Genomic DNA, 20,437 nt, shown 5'->3' on the forward strand with positions numbered 1-20,437 from the left:
CGAGAGAAGCCGGATTTGTTCACCCACATTATTTTTGAGGTCGGCACGGGACCCGCCCAGCAGGAGGACGCGTGTGCTCTGGGAGTGGCTGTTCTGGCAGGCCAGGTGCAGAGCGGTGTTTCCCGCCTTGGAGAGAGGCAAGAGAAGGGAGGACACGTTAGCAACTCGCTTCTTGGCAGACCTGCACCAGGCAGGCTTCGCAGAAGGTTGACGGATACTTGCAAGAAAAAAAAAAAAAAGGTCAATGCTCACATTCTCTGCTTCCTGATTGGTGACCCCGGCAGAGGGGTTTCAGCCGCAAGAACAGTTAATAGGGAATCCAGAAAGCCACAAGAGTCCCATTGGTCATAAAACCTTGGCTCTGCAACTTACTAGTTGAAAGTCACTGGTCAAGGCTCTTCATATGCTGTCCTGAATTCCTTACCTGTAAAATGGAGTGTGACCCCTACATCCTGAGGCTGTGAGGATTAATCAGGAGTACCCAGGAGAGTGTTTACTTAATGGCAAAATGCTGTGCCCGCATGCTGCCTTGTACTCATTTTGGAGAGGACCACAGCCTTCACACCCAACACGGGTAACAGCTGTGGCTACCATACTCCACCAATGGAGTAAAAGCAACAGAGGCCAGGTCCTGTGGGGGCAACGAATGGAGATTAACTTGTATGCCTTCTGCAAACTGTCCGTTCTTGCATTTTCCTTGAAACGTCAAAATTGGAACCAGGGTCAAGGTACCCACCCAGCAGGCAACACGATTACATCCACCGCTTATCATACAGATGGAGACCCTCGTGCTTTGGGGGGCTCCACCAGCAATATGCCATTTCACAGAGACAACCAAGTGTCAGAATAATGTCTAGAGCAATCTTTCAGAAAGAATCCATGACACAAAGAGAACTTTAAAACCGTGCAAAGAGCGCCTGCAAGGCTGCTGATAAAAGTGACAAGAAATGCGGACAGCGTAAGGAGATTCGGTGTTCGTCTGAGCGAGCCTGGGAGCATGCGGGGGGTGGAGTCTACAGGCTCAGTGACTGCTGGGCTGAGCTACAAAGTGGGCTACCATGACTGTGTGGGCTCGGAGCTGTTCACTGCTTACAGCCCTTCCTCACCCGGAGCTGCGACCCACCGCACTGTCTGCCCAGACTCCAACAACGATCTATTCCTCAACTTCTTGAAAATAATGAGTTTTATTTTTAAAAGCAAAACGAAACACAACACACAGAGAAAAACCCTATGTTGCTGGATCACTTACCTCCCCTCTCATACCCTTTGCTCTAAGTAGCCTGGGTAGAATCTTTCTTGCTCACTGCTCCCTCCAAGGAGCCTGAAGGTTACAAGCCTGAGGGCTTAGTGAGCTCCCTCATTATCAATCTTCTACTGCATCAGAGTCACCTGGTGGAGCTGTTAAGACTAAGGGTGTTCAGCTGCAACCCTTCCAGGGACTCTGATTTACTTGGCCTGGGGGTGGAGTCTAGGCGGGTCAGGTGTCAGCCCCAGAAGTCCTCAACTCCGAAAAGCCCTGGACCCAGGGAAAAGTGGGACAGCCTGTCACTCCAGGCCTGGTTACCAGGTAAGTTTACTCCCTCCCCCCATGGTTTTTATTTAAAATTTTCCAGGAGATTTTAAAGCACAGACAGGTAGGGAGCCACTGCTAGCTTCGCTCTCAAAAACAAAGGATCGGCCCACATTTTAAACACTCCATTCCCGGTGCAAGGGTTTGGCCCCTGGCTTGGTGTAATTCTTAGAGCACTGGCAGTAGGTTGTCTCAAAGGTGTTGGCTTCGTGGCAGTTACTTAACGTGTTGAAATAAAAGGAATCTGATGGTTCTAGAACTATGGTTAACAAGCTTTGCTTTGTTAATAAGAAAATATCAATTACCCTGAAAAATACTTGGATCGAGAAAATTAAAAACCATGGGTTAGAACACACAAATGATGGTATATTCAGACACTGGACTATTACTGGGTGAGAAATAGAATGAACTAGTCTCACATGTAACATGGAGGACGCTCAAAAACGTGAGAAGAAGAGATGTCAGGCATGAAATGCTGCTGCATACTCTACGACTGCTTTACATGATGTTCTGGGAAAGGCCAAGGAGGTCGGCAGTTGCCAGGAGCTGGGGGCCAGGAGGTGGGTGGGTGGGAGATCGCCACCCAGGGACATAAAGGAAGTCTTTGGGGCGATGGAAACATTCTATATCTTGATTGTGGAGGTGATTACACAACTGTGTACATTTGCCAAAACTCACACAATATACCTAAGAGGCTGAACTTTATTGTGTATGGATTGTACTTTGGGAGCTGACATTTAGAAAATGTGACCTAAGTGGGAATATATAGGCAGCGGGCATTTTTCTGTCCCGAGTAACGCGTACTTATTCCCCAGACTGGGGCTGATACACTCCCTGAGTAAGTTCTTACACAACAGAATGTTCTTACACAACAGAGGCTCATTCAACCTTAAAAAAAGAAAGAAATTCTATCATTTGGGACATGTATGAACCCAGAGCACATTATGCAAAATGAAATAAGTCCAGATAGAGAAGCAAATACGGGAAGTATCACTTACATGTAGAGGGTGGGGGAAAACGGAAGCGCTGGGAGAGGGATAGAGTTTCAGTTGTAAGACGGGTGTCCTCTAACATACAGCATGGTGACTGTGGTTGATAAACTGTGTCTGAAGAATAGAACTGAAACGTTTACATCAAAAACTTTTTAGAACTGTAAACATGAGATGATGGGTGTGTTCGTTAGCCTGATGGGGGTAATCCTTGTACAACATACACATATCTCCAGTCATCACTTTGCACGTTCTCAATACCTTACAATTTTATTTGTCCGTCATTTATACCTCAGTAAAGCAGAGGAAAGGGCCTTTTTAGAGGCTTTGCCGGAGGACGTGGCTGGTGCAGAACGTGGAAGTCCTGTTCTGGGACAGCACTTACCTTTGCTTGTGACAGTCTCTCTTGTGGTTTTCTGCAATGCCTTTGGGGCCCCATACAGGACAGGAGGCAGTGTGGTGGCTCAGAGGGACTCAGGCTAGTTTATGGACCTGACTGTGTCATGAACAAGTCATGTGTCTTCGCTGACACTACTGGCTCCCAGCTCAGGCTTCCCTATCCATGAACTGGGAACCACTGGCTTCTCAGAGTTCCAGGATCTACGATACAACATGGGTCTGCCTACAACTCCTGTTCCAGACAATATACCACTCTGAAGAAATGAAGCAGCCACCAGTCTCCCAGGCAGTGGCTCAGGCATGATCGGAGATCTTACGATGCATGGACTGCTTCTTTTCCTCATGCTTTTGTCCCATGAGGGAACCATGAGAAACATTAAACCAGTAGACGACAGCGCAAAGCTGTGTGGAGTGCCACGGGAGCTCTGCAGGAAATAGCCTGATGGGCCTTCAGGGAGGGAGAGGCCACTGTCCTGGGAGCCCAGGTTGCAGGTTTATAGGTGGCCATGAGGAGCAGGCTTTCCCCAAGGAAGCGGGGTGGGGGCGGGGACACGGTGAGCCCATTCTGATAACGCAAGAGGCACATACTGGGAAAGGCTCAGGGAAGAGGCTGCCAACAGGCTGAGGCCCCTCCAGCGAGGCCTGAGGAGACAGCGTCAGGTGGGGGAGCTTTACTGGAAGTCTCCTGAGCGGATGAGGAACAGGATGAAGAAGGGACTAGGCAAAGTGGCCAGTCTGCGGTGAGGCTTCTGCAGAGATGCCTTCATTACTAATGAGCACAGAAGGAGGGGGATGAGACATGGTAAGAGACCGGAGGGAGACAGGACGATGCAGAAGAAGAGGTGCTGCTGGCCCCTCCCTGTCTCCAGGAGGAGGGGCTGCTTGCCCAACCTGGGTAAACCAACGGGAAAGTGGCAAGATCCTGGAGAATTCGGAGGAAGACTTTTTGCTCACCATGGAGATTAGGTTTCATTTCCTTTGCTCCCCCAAGCTCCTGCTTCACTACGAGGAGGCTCACCCAGGGACGACAGCCCCCACTGTCCTCACCTGTGAACGGAGCCTTCTAGCATCTGCGGGGACTCACCTTGTTCTTGGCAAGCACATTGGCTCCTGCTTTAACGAGCAGTTTGGCTGACTGGCTAAAACCGTGCCAGGATGCTTCGTGTAGGGCCGTATTCCCGTCCTGAGGAACACAGATGGAGACAGACAGAAAGCACATTATCCGAGACCTAATTCATCTCATTAGAATCGATACATCATAGTGTATTTCCGGGGCACACCACAGCTCCTTTCTCAAATGGGGCTTCTCATCGGAATCACAGAGCCCAGAAAATGATTTCACCAGCTAGTTTCTCCACTATCCCAGAAATGGTACATAACAAGAAACATTTTATATTTTTAATTTAAAATTAAAAAATGGGGGGGGGGAGAGAATTTTAAGCAAGCTCCACCCCCAGCACGGAGCCCAACTCGGGGCTCGATCCCATGACCCTGAGATCATGACCTGAGCTGAATCATGTCGGATCCTTAAACGGCTGAGCCGCCCAGGCGCCCCAGCAAGTACCATTTTGTATGATGTACAATAGATGCCTTAAGGCATCAGGGCTTCAATCTCTCCGGGAACCCCGGTTGAGAAAGGCTCATCCATAGGACACATTTAGCAGGAACATGACGTTCATTCCTTCCCACCTCCATTACCCCTTGCTCCTGGCCCCAGAGAGGACTCTGCAAAGATCAGGCAAGTGAGGAGTCCAACATCATAAGCTGCCGGGCCCAGGAACTGGATAGGCAGATTCTTCTCTTTTTCTTCCCCCAAATTTAATCTCACCCAGTTTAATCCAAAGTCTCAGGGACCAAAACAAATAAGCAGACCCTGAGACAACGGTGACTTGTAAAGAAGATAAACAAGTGTTCCCCATATGTGGCTTTTTAAATAAAAGTCAACCAATTAACACACACAGTTGGTATTTGCTTCACTTCCTCTAATAGAAATATTAAGTGCAGTGAAGTAGTGGGGTAGGGCTGAGAGGGCTGGGGTTACAGGGAGGGAGAAGCATGCAGAGGAGAGGTGGAGCTGGGCTGGGGGCAGGCGGGTGCACTGTTGGTCACATCTGGCCGCTGGCTTTGGCTTCTCTTTGTCCACACCACGAGACTGGCTGAATGGCATGGATACCCTCAAGGAGAAGGCTAGGTAGGGTCTCAAAGGCCTGGGAGCGGCGTGGTGCTAGGGATGGTAGTGGCCATGTGTGGGCTGGCCCGGGGGACCAACTGAACACCGCAGGAAGCAGAAGGAAAAGTGACTGGATGGGGACACTGGTGAGGGGGCTTCTGGTGTGCTCATAATGATCTGGTTGCTCACCAAGGGAGGCTCAGTCAGTGAAAACTCATTGAACTGCACACTTATAATTTGCATATTTTTCTGTATATGTAGGACACTTCGTTAAAAAGTTGTCTAAAAAAGTAAACATGGGCTGAACTGCACTTAATGACAAAGTTCCCTGTTTTAAGATTAACAATTTAAAAGCAATGATTAGTATAAAATATATCATTGGGATTTCTTAAAGAAATGATTTTGTTCATTTTTTTCCTTCCAATATATTTCCAATTAATTCTAATATGTATATATATTTTTAAAGGAGGGTGAGCAAGTTAATTTGAGTCCAGGGCAATGCCTTCCCCCAGCCAGGCCTCCACAGGCCTCATTATGTCTAGACTTTTTTCTTTACCATTTACATATGTGGTTGCCCACTGCTGCCACAGAACAGGGGGAGGAATAAAAGAATATGATTTGTTGGGATATGAGATACTCTTTCAAAAGAAAGTTGGGCTGGTTTATCATGTTAAAGCATGAGTGAGAAGACTTAGGAAGGATAACATCTCAAACGGTCACAAGATCCCAAAGCAGGGTCCTCAGGCAGCCATGTCCCCCATCACCTTGTCTTGGCGGTCCAGAGCACAGCCTTCCTGGATGAGCGCCGCGATGACGTCCGTGTTCCCCACCACTGTGGCCCGGTGCAAGGCAGTCTGATCCCCCTGCAGAGGGACGTGGAGGCAGGAACAGCAGTCAGCTCTCCCAGCCCTGCCCTGCAGCACTCCCTGCACTGCTCTGACACAAGGACATCTCCTGTCCTCCACTGGAGCAGACCAGCCATCATGCCAGGCAGAGCTCTTCTGTTCGCAAACTCAGTGGGGAACTTCAAACCAACCACAGAACAGCTTCAGAGCTGACCTCAGAATGAGGGTCAGGCACTCACCTGCCGCCTCAAGGAATGGCAGTGTTCAGAGATACGACTGTCAGGTCTGTGAAAAGTGGGTCTGAGAGCTAGACCGCGTGTACCATGCAATTAAGCCAGCAATCTTTACTCCCTGCTGAGTCCTCTATTTGCCTGCTCTTGTTCAGACGCATCACGACCCGGCTGTGTCAGCTAGCAACACTCATGATTTGATGAAGGGCGCATATCTGCTGATCGACTTATATGGGCTGAGGGCAATGCAGCGGTTTATACCACGTCGTCTGACAATTCCAGGGGCTATAAGCTATCACTGCATACGTCTGTGCGGCCTCTTCTGATATGTCATCACAGCATCCTTGCTGATTCATGCTGCCTTTTCTTTAGGATCAGATGCCGGGGATTGCTGACCTTCTCTTTCTGCATCAGGGTGGCAAAGGGAACTTGACCCTTTCCCCTAAGTGCATTTGAGAGAAAGTAAGATAGTCCAGATAAGAGAAAGTTCCGAAGTCTGTGAGAGCACATCTCATCTCTGACATGTACTCAGGAAATCAAGTCGAGACAAATTAAGTCTGGCCTGGGGTCCAAACTGGAATGGGGAGGTAAGTGAACAGTGTGGAAAACTTCTGGTAAGGAGGAAGGGGTGCAGGCAAGGGGGACAGGAGATGTGAATCTCGCACACTCTTGGGAGATACCTAGCACTTCACTGGGGCTCAGTTTCTTAACCTGCACCTGTAAAAGGAGGGTAGGTGCTCCCCCAGGTCTGTCCCTTCCCTTCTTGGGTTCTAGGATTTGGCTGGTAAGAGTTCTGCACAAAACGTTCTAGTGGAGCACCAGAGGGGCAAAGGACATGCCCCAGGGCATCCCTGATCTTCAGCCCAAAAGAGGAAAGAGACTATTATAAGACAAAAAATATGGAGCTTTTTTAAAGAGGGTTGCAGTGATACCTATGAACTGCCTTAATGAAGTACTGCTTCTACTTACTGAACACCTTGGAATCTAGAACAAACAGCAATGCGCATTAAAGTCACTTGACCCAAATAGAAATTCTGGAGGTGGATGGTCGTAATGGCTGTACAACAGTGCAAACGTGCTTAACGCCACTGAACTGTACAGTTAAAAATAGTTAAAATGGTAAATTTTATATTACATGTGTTTTATCACAATAAAAAGCACTTAATGCTATTTAAAACACACGTTTAGGGCGCCTGGGTGGCTCAGTGGTTAGGCCGCTGCCTTCGGTTCAGGTAATGATCTCAGGGTCCTGGGATCGAGTCCCGCATAGGGCTCTCTGTTCAGCAGGGAGCCTGCTTCCCTCTCTCTCTCTGCCTGCCTCTCCATCTACTTGTGATTTCTCTCTGTCAAATAAATAAATAAAATCTTTAAAATAAATAAATAAATAAATAAAACACACGTTTACTTTCTTAAAATTAAAAAAAAAAACTCCCTTTAAAAATCCATGAGGGGAAGTGATTTTTATTTTTCTCCTTTATAGTTTTGAATAGTTTCCTACTTTTTATACTTAACAAATACAGTTTTAGCCACAGGAAAAACTGCTATTTATTGAAAGTCTACGTTGTAACAATACACCGATAATGGGACTGTCCGTGTCTCGGACTCTTTTCTCACTATTCATGTGTAGAACGTAAGGGATTTCCAAAGTGATGGGAGCACATCCAGCTCCAGTATTATGATTTGTCCACTGCCCGCAGCACGACTTATGAGCCCTCCCCCTCAGCATCCTAAACCATTATTCCCATTACACATTAGGTTTAGACTGGGTTTTCTTCTTGACCACCTTCCCAGAGACCCCTTATTCAAAGAGAACCCTTTCTGCACGCCTGCAGTCACAATAACGTGGCCCTGGTGGGTGGGTGCAGGAGGCACATCAAACCATTACACACTCACTTCGAACATTCTAGGAACTATTTCCAGAGGCCACGCACTATGTCCAAACAAGTCATCCTATGAGAAACTGCCCAAGTTTAATTTTAAAAAATCTATGGGAGAATTTCCAAGACTGCCATTTCCCCATCAGAACGGTGACAGGTCTTCCCCAAACGGGCCTCAAGTGCAACTTACAACCTGAGGAGAAAGATGGTGCTCTGGACTCGGCAAGAAGGGGAGACTGCAGCCCACCCTCCAGGGGTAAACACTGATGGGGCCATTTAAATTTCCCACAGACTGCGGGCACTCGAATCTACACTCTGCACTGATGAGAACAACCCTGTCATAGAACAGAACTTAACCATTTGATCTGTGTTGTGCACAAAGCCCAGAACTCATGGGTTGTGTCAGCCACTCTTCGGTCTGAGCCAGAGCACAAGGGGCCTCGGCCAGTTGGGGCACAGTCTAACCTAAGCCTTGCTGCAGGTCAAGTGCTTTATCCTGTTTCACAAGCTGCCCCTCAATCATGAGTTTATGCAGCTTTGGAGCCAGAACATCACTATTATTTATGACTTGCTCTCAGCAGGAATCTTCCATTTTTGCTTCCCTGGAGAGGTCTTTCCTTTGTGAAACTCTAGCTCAACGAAAGAAGCTAAATCTAACTTTTGGTTTAGCCTTCAAAAGTAAATTTCCAGACGGATTATCAAGACTCAAGGAGATCTAAGGACTTGGGTGAGGCTTCCGTGAGAACACTAACTGTCCTAAGCCACTGGCACAGGTGTCTCTCCCAGAGACCCTTGAGGGCACTGCCTGTCTCCAGACCACCGCTTCCCCTCCGTCTTCACTGCCTCAGAGACCTCACTCTGAGCCCGGGGCCTGGCCTCATCAGTTGGATAGAGACTGCGGAGAGTGCCAACGTCAGCCTTTCCCCACCGAAAGTGGCTGTCCTTCAGTCCTGGGACGGTTCTGGAGGACTGAGGAAGGGACTTTCTCGGCTTATAAACACCAGCTACTCGAAAGTTATGAGGATAAGAGCTGAAGGCCACTCAGAGAGATAGGAAACCTATAAGCAAAGGGCCACCCTGGGCTATCTAGCTCAGGGCTACTCTTCCCCAGAACACACAACCCAGTCGAGCGCCTGAGACTCTCGACTGAAACAGGGCCTCCTGTTTTCCTCCTATAAAATTTACTGTGGAAGTATTTCCTCTTTGAAACAGGAAACAGAAAACCACCAAGCGTGTCCTTAATATACACTTATTAGCAGACTCAGGCAGCAACTTTGACACAATCCTTATGCCTATATTATCTAAATACACCATGAAATTCTGAAACTTTGAAAAAAAATGCTGGAAAAAGTATGACACGCTTAACAGCACTCAATAGTTATTTGTTCAGTAAATATTTATTGACCTTCCACTACACTCCAAGGGTATCTAATTCTCATTTTATTAATAAAAAAAAATTTAAAAAGCGAAAAAACTAAGGCTCAGTGCTGTTCAGTGCCTACCCAAGGATAATCAGCTAATTCGGGATAGCATGGTTGGGCCGGAATTCTAATTGTCAAGGCTCTTTGCACTCAACTCCAAGCTATTTCTGCCCCATGAGTCAATGAACCTCAGTGCAGGCCTTAAAAAAGATCAGCTGCCTCTTGATGGCATCCCCTGGCTGAGTGCTTAGCACAAGGCCATGGCCACTCCAGGCGCCCAAGAAGTATCTATTGAATGATTAACTACAAGGAAGCAGAAGGAAAAACACTGCAGCTGGAAACATCGAGAGCCAGCCACCTTGCAGTTTGGCACTTCAGGCTGGAACATGCTGACCTGTTTGCAAAGTGTGTGAACTGCCAGCCCTCAATGTTTCTGACTTCAGTGTTGCTCACTTATGGAACTGAAAGGATTTGGAACCTCTGAGGTCTACATCTTTCTTGTGAAATACTTTTAGTGTTCTCTCTCCTACGTGGTGTAAGAGAACGGGCTCAACACACACAGATGCCAAAGCTAAGCTCATGGAAGAAACCTGAGTCCCACTAAGACGGAACATGTCCCTCTTCAGGATGGATCCCCCCAGGTGGCACAGATGGACATGTCGCCAGGAAGCCCAGAACGGTGCAGGTGTGCAAAGAGAGTTGCTGACCTCTTTTTCTCTCTCTGATCTTCTAGGGTTCTTCCTAGCCTTTCTTCTCTGGTTTTTCTTATTTTTTTCTTCCTTCGTGGCTTTTATCTTGGCCACAGGGTCCTGGACTATTTCTGAGGCGGGGGCCGTGTGGTTGCTCATTGACCAATCAGAGATGGCATTAGAGCTCCAGTGTGAGTTGACAGGATTGGCCGGAAGCAAGAGGGAATTTTCTCCTGGAGTTGCATATTCTAAAGAACTGGTTTCCACAGGTGGAAATTCATAATAATCCCATTCCAGGCCACTGGAGGTCATTCTTCAACTAATTCTCTGTCCTTACCATGACATTAGGAATGTATCTGTAGAATATGAAGTTAGGAGTAAATTCCTCACAACATTAACATTCTCTATTTCTATCCATCATCAAGGCAGGTAACTTCTGAACTGATTTTTTTCCAAAAATGAATGTCCCACCTTCTTTAAAAAAAAACACCCATAGTTTTTGTCTGCAAATTCTTGCATGAATGTTAAAGCTGATCACCCAACAGGCACAGTAAATATGAAGAGAGCCATGAACAATATCCCAGCAAGTTGCTTCAGAACTAGTGAAGATCAACGCGACCTTCTCCTTTCCCAACCATTTTTACATTGTTTTGTTGCTGTGTTTTTGTTTTGTTTTGTCTTGATTTAAGTTATCAGGGAGAAGCAATGTTTACATTGTCTGATTAGGGCAAGAAGATGCAAGAAAAGGCATTATTCCAATAAAGGAAATGAAGGTGCTCCTGTCTAAAGGTAGCGCTGCATTACCTTTGGCTGCCATGTCTCCCCTCCTTGGCTACCTTGTGAAAACTCCTACTTTACTTCCTACCTTGCCCGATATAAACACCCCAGCCTGAGAGAAACTTCTAGGAAGTTAGCATGGCTTCGCTGCATAAGAACACAGTGATTCTCGGAGCACAAGACCTGAAGCAGGACTTGGTTAGGAATGGGTTAGCACCCTGGTGTGGGAGCCTAGCCAGCATGGCCAGTGACGACTTTAATTACGCAAAGAGAAGATGTGATGCATCAAACAGGTCTACACCAGCAACCACATGTTCTGCCTTTTCTGTGGTCAGAATCTCTTCTCTCTCCTTGTATGTTCATTCCTGTCATCTAAGGAGATGATATATAATCAGGAATGTTATGATGGTTACAGTGTGGGGGAAAAATGTATTATGACTCAAGATAGAAATCAATAGCCAAAAGCTAAATCAGCATCTTTTGAAAGTAACATTTTTGATGACCCAATAGGTTCCAAATATAACCAGAGATTTATGAATAATATCAGACAGCCTTCTGACTGTACATAAAATAATGACATTTAGTTATTTCTTTACAAATGCTGTCTGTCACATTTCTGTGTCTGCCAAGTTTTAGAACATTACACAGACAACTAAAGAAAATTAGAAGCACTTTAGTAACCTATACCCTAGCACACCTGAAGGCCTGAAATTTGATTAACACTCTGTAACCACAGTTATTAAAGGTGAATCAGGAAGAGATTATAATAAGTGATAATTCTGTACAATTTTGTGTTCCTCACAAAACTTATTTCTTAGAGTCTTACCACACAAATTAGAGTTGAAATTAGAAAGAGTTTCTGAAAACAGCTTCCAGTCACATTATCACAGCATTTTTTCCTAATAGCTCATAGGAGGACAATTTATATAATCTTATCTATATCCTCCTCTTAGAGAACTTACTTCCTCAAAAGACAGAAGGCAACCCTGTGCACTACATGACATCACCCCAAGTATCCATTTCTGAGTCCATCAGAAATGGATACTTGACTCTAAGAGAGTCAGTCAGAGTCTTTCTCTAGATAATCTGAAAGAAGAGACTCCGAGACTGAGTCTTAATAAAGGCATAGCACTAGGGGGAACTCTTTCAGGAGGCTTGCTTTTTCTTGGATTCAATGATATCAGTTATTTTTTCTTTTGAACAGGTCCTGTTTACACTAAGAGAAATCAAGGTGAGAAGAGGAAAATATTAAGTTTTTAGGGCCTACTTTTTTTCTAATGGTAAGCTTGGTCAATGACCTATTTCCAGTAGGCCTTGCCCACACTCACTCAGGTGTGTGTGTGTGTGTGTGTGTGTGTGTGTGTGTGTGGTATGTATGCTCCTTCATAAGGCAAAATGCCCTCTGAGGTTCTACACTTGGATGGTACTAGATAGGACATGAACCATGATGGGAAAACCACCCCACCCTTACAAACTCTAGCTTGCTACCTAGAATGGATCCCAGGCTTCAAGGGGAAGTTCTTCCCACCAAGGGGACCAAGAAGTGCATCTTCTATCCTCCTGCCTTATCGCAGGTTATACTCACATCATCCTGGACATCGAGGTCACAGCCAGCCTTCAGCAAGATCTGGACCACAGAAAGATGGCCCTTATTGGCAGCAAGATGAAGGGGGGTCCGGCCATGCTGTTAATGCAAAGCAAACACTGATTTCAGAATAGGCCATCAACACCACTGTCCTGTGGGCATCTGGGTGGCTGTTGGTTGAGCTCCTCTGACTCTTGTGTCAGCTCAGATCATGATCTCGGGGTTGTGGGATTGGGCCCTGCGTCAGGCTCTGTGCTCAGCATGGAGTCCGCTTGAGATTCTCTCTTTCTCTCTGCCCCTCCCCCTGCCGACACAGATGTGCACTCTCTCAAAGCAAATAAATAAATCTTTTTAAAAAAATGACCAGTGCTCCGGAGGGGATGGGGGCCTAGAGCAAGGTTTACATAGTGGTAGTCCCCACCCCCTTCAGTCTGATAGGCAATCCTTATAAATTTACCAAAAACTCAAATTTTTAAAAGTTTTTTAAGAATCTTATTTATTTGTCAGACAGAAAGAGAGAGAGAGTGCATAAGCAGGGGGAGCAGCAGAGGCAGCAGCAGAGGCAGAGGGAGAAGCAGGCTCCCCACTGAGCAAGGAGCCTAATGCAGGACTCAATCCCAGGACCCTGTGATCATGACCAGAGCCCAAGGCAGACGGTTAACCGAAGGAGCCACCGAGGTGTCCCTTCACCCAAAATTCAAGTTTGTCTCAGTTAACCTTTGTTACTGGCATTGTGATAAATGAATAAAATTTGAGGACTGACTACTGACGGGCATCAAGGTTCTTTTCAGTGGTTTGCAGAACACTTTCATGTGCACATGTCTCTTTGCCTCTGAGGAGGCTTCTTAGCCCTGTTGCTGGGTCACAGAGGTGACCATCCTGCAACAGCCCTAACATGCAGGCTCCTGAGGTATGACACAGGGTGACACCTAGAAAAACTCTCTTCAGTGTAAATCAACTATGCAGAGAACTGACCTTGCCAAACTCCAAAGTCCTCAAATTCTTCTTCTTTTTTTTTTTTTTAAAGATTTTATTTATTAATTTGACAGAGAGAAATCACAAGTAGATGGAGAGGCAGCCAGAGAGAGAGAGATAGGGAAGCAGGCTCCCTGCTGAGCAGAGAGCCTGATGCGGGACTCGATCCCAGGACCCTGAGATCATGACCTGAGCCGAAGGCAGCGGCTTAACCCACTGAGCCACCCAGGTGCCCCCAAAGTCCATAAATTCTTAAGGAAACATTATGTTCCCTTTGCTTTCTCCCTCACATTCTCTGTGAAGGAATGTTCTCCCTGCTGCTTCAAAAATCATTTAGCCATGGCCCCCACGCATGTTGAAACACACCCTGTGCATCTCATATGGGTCTCTTAATACTGGGATAGTAGTCTCTTACCACCTTCCAGCACCTCGATAAAACTTTCCAAAGAACTTTATTGATATTCTAGCAGGATAAACCCATTAATGATCTCCATAAAGTGTCAGTTTGCCGTAGGCAACTAGGTGTGGAGGAAAACAGAGATAGCAGACCATAAAGAATCTTAATTTCTACCCATGAAATGCAATCAAAGCACTAGAATGCTTTCTCTTCTGTAAAGAAAGAGGTCAGAGCTCACTTTAAAATTAGAATTCTTAATTAAGAAAAAAGTTGCTCCCAAGAAAGTGGGCTATAAAAAGCCTTCATCAAAAGGCAGTGTCTGAGAGGAGTTGGAGTGACCTTCCCTGGCTAGCAATTGTCTCAGTGCACACTGCTTCACCTTGATTCTTTCAGGGGAAGGTCCACAGCCGATCAGACGGAGCAAAGCAAGCGAGTTCCATTCACTGGGCCTAGTCCCAGGCTCCATCTGTCATCACAAGTCCTTGTTGAGGACATCAGATAATGACCTTCAGCAAGTTCCTAAGGCATTATGAATCACAGGGAAGTTTGTCACGTTTGTGAGGAGACAGATGCTTGTGCTGTGAGGAAGGCCGAAAGGATGGTGGGACACAAGGGCTTCTGGGCAACCAGAAAAATCTAAACTCTGATGGGGAGAAGTCTTTGCAGAGATCCTGGAAAAGAGGACAAAGGACAAGGAGTCTCTGGGTGTCAGGTCAAGGAAGCCCAAGGAATATCCTCGCCAACAACCAGATATGACTGGTTGGAAGTTGAGGGCCAAGGAGGCAAAAGGGTTTGTCCAAGTGAACACAATCAGAAGGCAGAAGGAGATGCTGCTGTGGTTCAAACCAGGTCCCATTGAGGAGGGCACTTTAGAGACTATGAATCGCTGACAAGATGGGCTTGGACTAGAGGCACCTTCCTGATCCAGAGTCAGCAGAGACTCCCCTCTGTGGTGAAAGGACAGGCTGGAGGCAGTGGAGCCTCCTGACAACAAGCCCAGCTCAAATCCCAGCTCTAATAGCACCTGTGTGACTTTGTGCACGACGCTCTCCTAAGCCCATTTTCTCACCTATAAAATAGGAATAGCCTCCACTATCCACCCCATAAAAGCTAGAAATAGGATACATGGGGTAATAGTCACTATCTAAGGTGGATTTTCCTTCCCTCCAGCTGTCCTCAGCCCTAACCCCTGAAGACACCCTAACTGTTCCCTCTCCCCCTTGTCAGCTCTGCCCATCTGCCTTAGCAAAGACCGGTGGGATATTTTCAATGGCAAACAGACCTGCGTGAAGGGTTGGAAATGAGATCACTTACACAGTTAGATGAGCTCCTTTTTATATTTTTTAAGGGGGGAGGGGCTGAGGGAGAAGGAGAAAGAGAATCTTTTTACATTTTTTCAAAAAGACTATTTATTTATTTGACAGACAGATTACAAGCAGGCAGAGAGGCAGGCAGAGAGAGAGAGGAGGAAGCAGGCTCCCTGCTGAGCAGAGAGCCCAATGCGGGGCTCGATCCCATGACCTTGGGATCATGACCTGAGCCGAAGGCAGAGGCTTTAACCTGCTGAGCCACCCAGGCACCCCGAGAAAGAGAATCTTAAGCAGGCTCCACACTCAGCACAGAGCCTGACATAGCGCTCAATCTCAGGACCCTGAAATCATGACCTGAGCTGAAGTCAAGAGTTGGATGCTTAATGGACTGGGTCACCCGGGTGCCCCTCCTGCCAGCCAGTCTTGATCCACTTGTCCACTTCCATTTTGAAACACAGCCCGTGGTTTCCAGTTTTTGCATCTCTGCTGTACAGGCATTCTTCCTGGGAATGCCCCTCTCCAAACTATGCCTTCTCTGATTCCCCAAGAAGCATCTCAGACTGTCTTCTCTGTTCCCACAGCAACTGAGCTTCCTCTTTTTTGTTTTGACATTCTGTTTTGAGTGTCACCCTGGACCCTGGTTTTTCGTTCCAACTAGGCCAGGATCTGCCTGAGGGCAAGATAGTGCCTTCCATGAATGATGAAGCAAGTTGACTCTGAGGTGGGATGTGGCCATGTCAAAGAGGAGTCCATGTTCCTCAACCACAGGGACACAGGAGCGAATTCCAGTTCCCCAGGCTTGACCTCAAAGAAATGGAGAGCATGGGGGTGGCTGTGGACTCCGAGTTTTGGGATGTCCCAGCCCCTCAGGAAGTTCAGATACCTAGGGGCTTCATAAGTGTTGAAGCAGGTGCAACAAGGACATGGGGACTTCTCTGAGGAGGGTCAGTGTCCCCCTTGCATGTCTGGCTCCTTTCATGGCATCAGGTGAAAGTACAGTAGCACAAAGGCAGAAGTAATCGGCTTCCCGCTGAGTCTGATGCTGTCCCACTCCTGTGCCCCCGAGTTTCCTAGTTTCCTATGCAAGACCAACTCCCTTAACACACACACATTCACACTCACACACTCACACATCATCCACTAAAGGTGGAGAGGAAGAAAGAAGCAGAAATATATTTGGTTTTCCAGAACATCATATTATGAAAAGCAATAAAAGTCAAGCCAATCAGAAAAGTCGCTGCTTGACCCAGCACACAAAGACACCCCAAGGTCATGCCTAACAAATGGAGAGGGCTGCCATCTCCCTAAGTGTGAGGGGACAAATAATAACTGACCCTTAGAGGGAGTCTCTAAATGGCTCAGACCCAGGATGCATCTGTTCTCATCTTCATGCCCTCAGGACGGGCCAATGGAAGAAATGGGAAAAGGAGAAAAGACTGTGAACTGTGAATGATACGAGGAAGATGTTCTTTTTTTTTTTTTTTTTTTTTTTTGAGATTTTTTTTATTTATTTGACAGACGGAGATCACAAGCAGACATAGAGGCAGGCAGAGAGAGAGAAGGAAGCAGGCTCCCCGCTGAGCAGAGAGCCCGATGCGGGGCTCGATCCCAGGACCCCGGGACCATGACCTGAGCCGAAGGCAGAGGCTTTAACCCACTGAGCCACCCAGGCGCCCCGAGGAAGATGTTCTTGAAGCATCCATTTTTCCTGGGACCTTCCCTAGTCCAATGACCCGTTCAATTCAACGTAACTCAACCCAGGTTCTGGAGGGCTCCGGGAGACTGCTAATAATATGGACAAGAGGAAAAACCAGTAGCAGCTAACACTTATGGGGTACTTACTATGTGGTATCTTAAGAATTTTACATGTGGGGCACCTGGGTGGCTCAGTGGGTTAAGCCGCTGCCTTCGGCTCAGGTCATGATCTCAGGGTCCTGGGATCGAGTCCCGCATCGGGTTCTCTGCTCAGCAGGGAGCCTGCTTCTCTCTCTCTCTGCCTGCCTCTCCATCTACTTGTGATTTCTCTCTGTCAAATAAATAAATAAATAAATCTTTGGAAAAAAAAAAAAAAGAATTTTACATGTGTTAGCTCATTCAGTCCTCCCCGCAACACTATGAGGTAGGCACTAACACTAAGATGAGGAACTTCCATTTTACAGATGACAAAACTGAGGCATGGAGGGACCCTGTCCATTTTTCTGTGTCATAAAGCAAGTAATTTGAGCCTGGATTCACTCCTAAGCCATCTGACTCTGGCCCCCACCCTGACCTGCTCTACCTGCTGCCCACTTTCTGGCCGTGGGGGGCCTCTCTCCTGGCAGAAGGGTTCATCTCTCACTGTTAGGAAGCTCCCGAGGCTCCCAGATGATGACCTCTGGAAATAACCTGGTTTCCTTAGACTCTCAAGGACAAAGAGAGAGTTTTTCTATTCTCACCCTGCGTCGAATCACTTGAGTAGGTTGGCCTGTATATCTGCCCGCCTATACTGATGCCGGAACCCCAGCACCAGAGTTTCTGACACCACTCTCTGTGGTAGGGCCCCGGCATCCGTTGTCATACACCCTCCCCAGGTGATTCTAATGAGTGACCCAGGCTGAGAACCACAGGACCAGTTGAAGAGGGGCCAGGATAATCCTCTCCAAGGCAGCTATAGGCCCTCGGGTGAAACCTGCCACATCGGGCCTGCCCAAGCAAGAGTCATTCCTCTAGCTACATTCTTCCTGAGGCTCTCAACCCCACCTGTCAAGACAAAACACTAAAATACTGCACAGCACGACCCAGAGTTCCTGTTTCTTGAGAGAATGTGAGCAATATAATGACATTACTAAAAATTTGGAAAATCAAAATTCTGTAATTCTACCACCCAATACAACTATCATTTTTTCCAATTATTAACTTTTATTTATTTATTTAAGAGAGAGACAGAGAGTGCTCAAGAGCACAGAGTTGGGGGGGGTGTAGGGGAGGGAAAGGAAAAGGGAAAGAATCCCAGGCACACTCTGCCCTGAGCGGGGACCCCAAAAAAGGGCTCAATCTCCTAACCCTGAGATCATGACCTGAGCCAAAACCAAGAGTTGGATGCTTGACTGAGCCAACTTTGCTCATTTTTATTCAAACGTTTTCAGTGCATCTTTTCTACTGATGCTTTTGCATTGTTATATCAATAGTCACATATAACTCATATAACATCCATCAATAGTCACATAACTATCTTGCTTTTTATATTAATTCTATACCTTCTATAACCAGTGGTTCTCAAACTTTATTGAGCAGCAGAATCTCCTGGAGGGCTTGTTAAAAGACAGATATCTGGGCCCCCTTCCAGAGTTTCTGACTCCATAGATGTGGGGTGGAGACTAAGAATTTGCATATTTTTTTAAGATTTCATTTATTTATTTGATAGAGACAGAGATCACAACTAGGCAGAGAGGCAGGTGGAGAATGGGTGGAAGCAGGCTCCCCGCTGAGCAGAGAGCCCAATGCAGGGCTTGATGCCAGGACCCTGAGATCATGACCTGAGCCGAAGGCCGAAGCTTAACCCACTGAGCCACCCAGGCAGCACAGAATTTGCATTTCTAACAAGTTCCCAGGAGAGGGAAATGTTGCTAGTAGGGGATGACATTTTGAGAGCCACTGGTGTAAATCACTAGTTTTCAAGCTGTTTGCACATCAAATTCACTTGAAATCTTAAAATAAGAACAAACCCAAAATTTACCCCAAAGGACTGTATTATATCAGCCTGGGCTTGGGTGATATGAATATGAGTGTTTTGTTTTTAAGTTCCAGGTGATTCTAATGTGCAGCCAGAAGTTATAAACTGGACCCTTTAACGGTGCCAGTTGCTCCAGCCTGCCTGGTATCAGGAGAGGCCAGCTGAGACCAGCAGTCGTGAAAGGACCCAGGACCCTGCAGGGGATGCAAATTTCCCTTGATCTAACCAGGGCGAGACAGAGACTCAGCACCTGCCCACCTCCAGGGAACTAAACGGCAAAGGGCCTTGACATGTTGCCAGGCAATAACCACAAAAAAGTGGCCCCAGTGTCAATGAGTCTAGGGCTCTGGTCTAGGGTGCTACTTTGTTCTGGCAGGTCAGCCCAGTGGGTCCCAACTTCCAGGAGAACTACTGCATGGGAACAGCAGAGAGAGTCCTGTTGCAGCAGGCGACCTGTAAATTACACTCACCAGTGACCATACAGGGTGTGCAGAATGAAGGGATCCCTGCTGCTCATTCATAAGAGGCCAACCCCAGCTGGAGGGGCTAGGCTCTGTCAGGGAGCATTCCAGGAGGAGGATTCCTGTTCAGATAAAGATCTCCTACCAGTGGGGATGACAAGGGAGACCAGCCAAAGGTAATGAGCTTAAAATATACCTTGAAAGGAAGCAGAGGTGTTCTGTTCCCAGCAGGTGTTCAGAAACGGTGCTTAACCCTTCTCACCCAACAACCCTAGGCAAGGCATCTACTGGGGAGGCCTCCTAAGGAAGGGCTGAGTCCCAGGGACCATGTGAGAACCACAACAGACAGAAGCCTGACAGACTCCTTTTCTATAGACTCCACAGGGCCATGACCCTGGTCACTTATTAATCTAGCCAAAATCCAGATGTTGAGTCCCGGCTCCTGTCTCGTGCTGAGGTGTCCCAGATCTTAGTAGAGAGCAGGCCCTTCAGACCGATAATACCTGTGCCGTGAATGATAAGCCCTGACCCTCCAGCAGCTGCCGGGTCTAACAGAGCAGGCCTGAAAAGTGAGAAGACGATATATACAAATGTCGAATCATTATGTTGTTTGCCTGTAACTAACATAATGCTATATGTCAATTACATCTCAGTAAAACAGTGAGAAGAAAGGGTGCTATGCTTACCCATTCTTGGAACACCATCTTTAGCTAATGATATGCTTATGACCAAAGTCACATAGAGACCTGGGCAGAACCCAAAGGAATAAAAAGGCCAGAAACTCTGAAGAGAGGAGAGGCAAGGGTGAAGGAACCGGAACACCGTAGAGGCAAGGGTGAAGGAACCGGAACACCGTAGCTCAAAGAAATAAAACAATTAAACCATCTTAATTGGAGGCTGTTACAAGGTTTGCAGTTGCACAGACGTTACCCACGTGAAGGTAAACTGTTCAGGGGGGAAATGCAGGGGAAATGCAGGTTAGATACCGTAATAACTTCAAAATGACGATGCTTCCTTTCTTCAGGAGATC

At 46.9% G+C, this 20,437-nt stretch overlaps 1 protein-coding gene and 1 long non-coding RNA gene across 14 annotated transcripts in view; one reads left to right on the forward strand and one right to left on the reverse strand.

The window, feature by feature from the left end:
* ANKRD6 (ankyrin repeat domain 6) overlaps positions 1 to 20,437 on the reverse strand; it is a 189,917-nt gene that overhangs the window by 22,647 nt on the left and 146,833 nt on the right. For 6 of the 12 annotated variants that reach the window (XM_082730575.1, XM_082730578.1, XM_082730581.1 and 3 more), the window contains exons 3-6: positions 12,553 to 12,651; positions 5,893 to 5,991; positions 4,043 to 4,141; positions 28 to 126 (exon numbers count right to left, since the gene is read on the reverse strand). In XM_082730575.1, coding sequence (XP_082586701.1) covers positions 28 to 126; positions 4,043 to 4,141; positions 5,893 to 5,991; positions 12,553 to 12,651 — 396 coding nt within the window. Of the gene's footprint in view, positions 1 to 27; positions 127 to 4,042; positions 4,142 to 5,892; positions 5,992 to 10,208; positions 10,547 to 12,552; positions 13,077 to 20,437 lie in introns of those variants that run through there. The other 6 variants (XM_082730583.1, XM_082730585.1, XM_082730574.1 and 3 more) reach the window with 3 other exon arrangements.
* The window catches only part of LOC309864787, an 86,888-nt gene continuing 75,980 nt past the window's right edge, over positions 9,530 to 20,437 (forward strand). Inside the window, exons 1-3 of one of the 2 annotated variants that reach the window (XR_014311758.1) lie at positions 9,530 to 10,186; positions 12,172 to 12,256; positions 13,068 to 13,315. This is a non-coding gene — a long non-coding RNA (uncharacterized lncRNA). Of the gene's footprint in view, positions 10,187 to 12,171; positions 12,257 to 13,067; positions 13,316 to 20,437 lie in introns of those variants that run through there. The other variant, XR_014311757.1, reaches the window with a different exon arrangement.

This window comes from Mustela nivalis, assembly GCF_964662115.1.
Source record: "Mustela nivalis genome assembly, chromosome: 5".
Taxonomy (NCBI): Eukaryota; Metazoa; Chordata; class Mammalia; order Carnivora; family Mustelidae; genus Mustela; species Mustela nivalis.